The following is a 6981-nucleotide window of genomic DNA, read 5'->3' as shown; positions in this document are numbered from 1 at the left end:
TTTACAAAACTCCCTACTTATAGATTTTTGAATTTTAAAAATAACCCTTCTATAACTCTATTTACAATAAAAGTACCCTTTCTATAACTCTATTTACCAATAAAAGTACCCTTTCTATAACTCTACTTACAGTAAAAGTACTCCCTTTTGTACAAAAATTTTCGCCATTTGAATTAAAAATCCCCTTATGTATGTAAATTTCATGCGTATGATGTCATATGAGTTGTGTTGGCTAGAAAAGTTCATTACCATAAGTTATGGCAAAATTTAAATGGGAAAATATTAATTTTCAAATTCCACAAAACTCCCATGGGTTTGTCTATCATCCCATTTGCCTTTTTTACGATCAAGTTTGGTTTACCCCACCTCTCCCAGGATTGTTTGTGGTAACGATAATGACTCTTTCTTCTCCATCTAGGATAGTTGTAGCTTGATAACTCTTGTGTAATACTATTAGTTTTGTATTTGTGTTATCACTCTCCTAGTAATGTCCTAAATGATTCATGAGAATTTGTGCACGTTGAAGTAGTATCTTGTCTTCTCTGATCAAGTTCAAGGCCTCCTTAATAGCTATTGGAAAATTATCATCAGACCTTGTCTTAGATCGGAGTCATCCTTCTTCCCATTCTTTCAAATCCATCCAACACAAGCATTTATTTCCCCTCAACAATACCCCTATCGACAGCTTCATTTTACGAAGAAAGAAAGGTCATAAGTCATGCTACATCTCTTGGTGAGATGGTTTGAGTAATCATCAAATTCCAAGGATAAATGTTCACGAATCGCTAGTTCCCCTCGGGAGAGGGGGGAGCCAACAATTAGTAAACATGTTTAGGAATTGTTGGTCCCCCTTGGGAGAGGGAGGAATTGTTGAAGAGAGAGAGTCCTCCCTTGGGAGAGGGAGGAATTGTTGGTTCCCCTTGGGAGAGGGAGGAATTGTTGAAGAGAGAGAGTCCTCCCTGTTCAGCAAACATACGATTAAATAAATTCTCCTTTATATTAGACTCACAAGCATGTTCAAGAATTGCTCGTTCCTGAGAGAGGGCCCATTTTCTTTAGCCAAGCATATGATTGAAAAAATCCTCCTTCATATTAGACTCCAAGCTTGCTACTTCCATTATATATTCCAACAAGGGTCTCAGAGTTCTCTTGGGTCCCTTGTTGTTCCCTTACTTGGTTAGACTATCTTTGTAGCTCGAATGGCTTAGTCTCTCATCAAATTTCTCCTAACTTTCCATAATGAAGGTTCTAGGTTCATTCTAGGGTATTCTCCCATTCCCTTTGGAGTATCTAAGGTTGTTTTTGATCTATTTTCCTTACCAACTACACCCTTCCCTTCTTGTAATTGTGGTTCCTCCTCCTTGGATTGTGTGGATATAATTTTAGTAGTCCCCTCATCACTCACTCATGATTCACCTCTTGCTACCTTCCTCACTCTTCTCCTCCTTTTGGGCCTTGTGTGCCGAGTTCGATCCAAGGTTCATAGTTTGATCCCTTTGTATCATTTATGTATGTGCTTAGGTTTTGACCTTAAAAGGTGTAGTTACCAATCCAGAGTGGGGTTCTCCTTGATGTAGTGTTCATCCACTTTTCTTTTTCCATTGTGTTGTGGTTTAGAATATAGTAAGTGGTGTCCCTCTCCTTGCATAATGTAATACTCAAGATTGATCTCTTGAGCTTCATCAAGGTAAGCAATCGCTAGCTCCCTAGAGTAGTCTCACTCATTCAATAACCACCTGGTGGACAGACGTCAGTTTGGGCATTGGTGGCTATGGTGATAATACTAATGGTGGTACCGGGTACATTTGTATACATCCCCCTAGCTTGGTTTTGCATGTTGTTAGGACACGTGAGTTTCTTTAACATTCCCATGAATAGGGGGTGTTGGTAACAGTAAGGGAGGTGTTATTACCGATAGTTGTGGAAATTATAATGGTTGTTGTGGCCACAGATATCCACACATACTGATATCATTATTTCCTAGCCGCATACAATATGCACATTACATCAAAGGTCGAGGCTAGATGTGGACAGTTTGTACTTGTGTGGTAGATCGAGCACCAAACCGGCTCTCTTCTTCAATGGAGGTGTTTGTTCAACGGACCTTATTCTTCACTAGAGGGAGAAGAACCATAATAGGACCGGAAAGGGTAATCATCCGCTGGACTCCCCTCGCACAGCTTAGGTTTTTTCCTACGTATCTGCTCCCTGCACACGAGGGGAAGACCCTCTAGAGATAATACCTTTCGGGAGGAGGTGGAACACTCTGTAGTACGAGCAGGTAAAAGGCAATAAATACCTGGACGAAGAGGCCTTGGCATGAATTCACTTAAAATCCATGCCTATAGACTGTAGTCAATATCTTCTTTGCTTCATCTTGTGTCTTAGGCAAGGCATTGCCTTTGGGCAATAAAGCATATAGTAATCAATCAAAAACCTTGGAGAAAAATTTGTTGATTTCAAAAACCCTAGAGAAAAATTTATTGATTTCGCATTTGTGTAACATGGAAAGAAAACAGATACAATTGTTGTACTTGAAAAGTGCAGAGGCTACAAAAATTGGGAATTGAGAGGCAAGCTCTTAATTTTCTTGTTTATACAACGGGATGATCTTATCCTTGCCTCCGGCTCCAATGAGGTATTTAGACAATATCTTGGATTTTGAGGACCAATTCATGATGGGCGTTGACATCCTCCTTTTTTTTGTTGGTGTGCTTCATGTAGGGCCTATTGCTTCCATGGTCCCATTGTGTAATGGAGGACTATGTAACGAATGAGGTATGAGCGGGAAGAAGGTTCATTCATATGCATAGCTACGCCACGCTGAGGTATGTGTGCTTGCATATGCACAAGTACGTCATGCTAAGGCTCACTGCTCGCTCGTTGGTCTGAAATGCGGTATTTTCAAGGCAGAATCGTATTCTATTTTCGTTTTATCAATGTGAGCCTCACGAAAAGAACTTTACAAAATAAATTCAAACGAAACATTGCGGAGGTTAGTCATAAGAGTGCGACTGCGCAGAAGGCCCACGACAGCCAAACACTAAGGAGGCAAAGAAGGCCAGTCATAATATTGCGAAGCAAAGAACGCCCTTCTTGACTCCGTCACAATACAGAGAGAGAGAGAGAGAGAGAGAGAGAGAGAGACTTGGTGCAAGCCACTATAAAAATCTGTGTAGCATCCTCAATCCCTGTGTGCGCCGAGCCCAGCTAGTCGAAGCTGGAGAGTAGTGCACTTATAATCACCTCCTGCTCTCCCAGCCCAGCCACACGTACTCTCTTTTCTCGATTTGCATCACAGTACTTCGGGTGTTTAATTACTGTAAACCTTTGCTGGACTAGCTCTTGCCCGACTAGCTATGTTGGCCATGGCCCTCTCTGATGTCTCTTCGACTCTCCTCCCCAGCTCGACCTCTTCTCCTGCGCCATCCATGCTACTTATAACCCTTTTGGGAATGGTTTTGGTCTCCCTTGCCATCCTTCACCTCGCCCGCCCCAAGCTCAAACTCCCTCCTGGCCCCCTTGCACTCCCCATATTTGGCAACTGGTTCCAAGTGGGGAATGATCTCAACCATAGAAACCTCTCTGACCTCGCCAAGAAGTTTGGGCACATTTTCCTTCTGAGGATGGGCCAAAGGAACCTTGTGGTGGTGTCGTCTCCTGAGCTTGCCAAGGAGGTTCTCCACACACAAGGGGTAGAGTTTGGCTCCCACTCTCGCAATGTCGTCTTGGACGTTTTCACGGGGAAAGGCCATGACATGGCGTTCACTGAATATGGCGACCACTGGAGAAAGATGAGGAGGATCATGACTGTCCCCTTCTTCACTAACAAAGTTGTGCAGCAATCCAGAGCCTGCTGGGAAGACAAAATCGATCACGCCATTGCCGACCTCAAAGCCCGCCCTGAGGCCTCCACCACCGGTGTTGTCATCAGACGAAGACTGCAATTGCTCATGTACAACAACATGTACCGCCTCATGTTCAACAAGAGGTTTGAGACAGAGGACGATCCCATCTTCAAGCAGCTCAAGAAGCTGAATGGGGAGAGGAGTAGGCTTTCACAGAGCTTTGACTTCAATTATGGTGATTTCATCCCGATTCTGAGGCCTTTCCTGAGGGGTTATCTTGCATTGTGCAAGAAGGTGAAGGAAGAGCGTCTCCAGCTCTTCAAAGAGTGCTTCATAGACGAGCGTCGAAGGTATTTTAAAGCAGTATACTATTGTAGAATATGTTAAAATATGAGGTGAATGATGATTAGGGGTTCTAATCAGCTAATCACGAAAAGCTACTGGGCCCGGATTCTTATTGTATTGTGATCTTGGTTCAGGAAATTGAGGAGCTCCAAGGCCATGAATATTGATATGAAGTCTGAGGAGAAGTGTGGCATCGATCACATTTTGGATGCGCAGAAGAATGGGGAAATCAATGAGGACAATGTGTTGTACATTGTGGAGAACATTAACGTGGCAGGTATAAAAACTGAATTCAGTGGCATTATATGTTGTGTACTAATTATTATTACGCAGGTGATGATCAGGTGAGGTCGCGAGCCTCGGATCATGCAGAGAGAGTTGGTAATTAGTTGGTCATGACGCACTAGAAATTGATAGCGTCTAATTTGTATGTGCTAGTAATTATAATTCACGACTCGTTGCGCCTTGCTGCATGATTGCGGAGTATAAGATCATGAGAGCTGATTAAGATCATACGACGTCCACCTTAAATATAGCTGCATGATACTGGGTTGACAATATATATATATATATATATATATATCTTGTATATGAATTCTGCATGTATGTACTGCTGCAGCTATTGAGACGACTCTATGGTCCGTTGAATGGGGCATAGCGGAGCTGGTGAACCACCAAGACATACAGCAGAAGGTGCGGGAAGAGATGGAGAGGGTGCTAGGCAAGGGCGTCGCATTGACAGAACCAGACATCCCCAAGCTGCCCTACCTGCATGCGGTGGTGAAGGAGACGATGAGGCTTCGCATGGCGATACCGCTGATGGTGCCGCACATGAACCTCAAGCCGGCCAAGCTTGGTGGCTACGACATACCGGCCGAGAGCAGAATCGTCGTGAACTCTTGGTACTTGGCCAACAACCCCGCCATGTGGGACAAGCCGGAGGCGTTCGACCCGCGGAGGTTCTTGGGCCCTGACATCAAAATCGATGCCACCGGTAACGATTTCCGATTCCTGCCCTTCGGTGTCGGCCGTAGGAGCTGCCCGGGCATCGTCCTCGCCATGCCCATCCTCGCCCTCGTCCTCGGCCGCCTCATCCAATCGTTCCACCTCCTCCCACCGCCTGGCCAATCCAAAGTCGACACCTCCGAGGAGGGCGGCCAGTTCAGCCTCCACATCGCCAACCACTCCGTCGTCGTCTGCAAACCCCTCTAAGGGCCGCGCGGCGCCGGCTAAGATCTCTCTACAGAATTATTTTTTCTCTTAAAATCACCGTAGAGGTTGAGAATCAGTGAAATGTTTAAAGTTAATGCAAATATATATGTACGGCGGATTCAATTATTTTTATTTTTATTTTATGCTTAAATTTATTCTATGCAAAACAAATTTTTTAAAATTTATTGTCATACATTAAATGTCCGATACATTTCGTATAAATATGTTTATGTAATGTTCTGCATTTGCATGTCCTGCGACATGATTTATTTTTCTTGGTTTTTTACATCCTTATACTTTGGGAGTTGGCATGTAATTTTGGGTGTAGACCAAAGCGGAGTAGAGCTTGATCCTCAATTCAATTTCTTACTGATTGAACAAGAGTAGAAAGTGGTGATTAAGATTCATAATCCTAATTAATGATGTTTATGCAAGTGATTCAGTGCGTTTTGATTATTTTTGGTAAATTTTTCATGCTTCTAAGCAATCCCAACAATGCATGGAAAATTATAAATGCTCGAACAAAAATTAAATTTCCCACTCTAAATGTTTTCAGAGTGGATTACAATCCTAATAACAAATAAGCTATTTCTTGATTAAATGCAATGAAATCTAAGCCTTTAAAGTCCTACAAATCATAATAAAACCAAGGTTTTTTCCTTCCAAGTATGAAACTATAATGCAAACAAGCCTCAAAACAAAAATGAAAAACAATAACTTAAGGCTCACAGAGGGCTTGATACATTTGATTCCCCAAGGAGGGTGGTGATAGATTGGAGATCCGGTAGTGCGCGGAGGCGATTACTAGGTAGAGTTTGACTTTCTAGCAGCTTCAGAATGAGTCATGCAACTGAGCCCCCTTGCATTGCATACGGCCCACGACTTCTTTGTGCAGTGGTAGCATGGCTTTGACCCTACATCGGACCCTTTAGTTGGCGTGTCAGGCTTCCTAGTCACAGTTTGCTTCCCCGGCCTTAGGAAGGAATACCTCCCTATTCTCACGATGATTGTTGCTGGTGCCATCGGGGGAGTGATGGAATCCCCCCACTGCTACCTCGACACTCGATCGAGGAGCCAAGATTCCATTCCTTTGCATCTGTGTTGTCTCACTAGATTCAGTACCTCATGTTATATCTATTCCATGCCTTTCGGCGTAATCGCGTCATTCAGCGAGTGGAGTATTCAGGCCTTCTAGGCTAACGTTTCATTTGCAGGAAGATGGGACACCTAGCCAGAGCTTTCCCTTGGCACCAATCTAGGAGACCACCTCCTATGGTTCCCCCCCCCTTTCCCATCCAGATCCTCACCAGGGGGTAGAGCGAGAGGCATGTTCTCAGGTAGCGCGAGGTTTTGATCGAGGAGGAGGACCCAACTACCAGAGAGTGGCAGACAATTGGCCCGCACCCGAGCAGTCAATTGGAGCTGAGCGTTGCCGTCACATGCGCCAAGCTGGTAGAGTACAGGAGGATTCGATTATGTTAGACAACCGGTTTGAGAATTTATCACAGCACCTCTAGTTGGCGACGGACGGCCCCCCTCTAGCCATGGAACAGGTCCCTTCGATCTCATCAATTTG

The 6981-nt window shown here is 44.0% G+C and overlaps 1 protein-coding gene across 1 annotated transcript; it reads left to right on the top strand.

Moving 5' to 3' along the window:
• Positions 1 to 3127: 3127 nt before the first annotated feature.
• LOC147604045 (trans-cinnamate 4-monooxygenase-like) lies at positions 3128 to 5565 on the top strand. The gene is made up of 3 exons (XM_086795205.1): positions 3128 to 4198; positions 4328 to 4470; positions 4813 to 5565. The coding sequence occupies exons 1-3, from the start codon at positions 3360 to 3362 to the stop codon at positions 5403 to 5405; spliced, it is 1575 nt and encodes a 524-aa protein (XP_086651331.1). The 5' UTR covers positions 3128 to 3359; the 3' UTR covers positions 5406 to 5565.
• Positions 5566 to 6981: the final 1416 nt, after the last annotated feature.

This window comes from Cibotium barometz, chromosome 62 (assembly GCF_041138505.1).
Source record: "Cibotium barometz isolate CiBa-2024 chromosome 62, ASM4113850v1, whole genome shotgun sequence".
Classification (NCBI taxonomy): domain Eukaryota; kingdom Viridiplantae; phylum Streptophyta; class Polypodiopsida; order Cyatheales; family Cibotiaceae; genus Cibotium; species Cibotium barometz.
The sequence above is the reverse complement of the archived record's forward strand: the minus strand, read 5'-3'. Positions and strand labels throughout refer to the sequence as shown.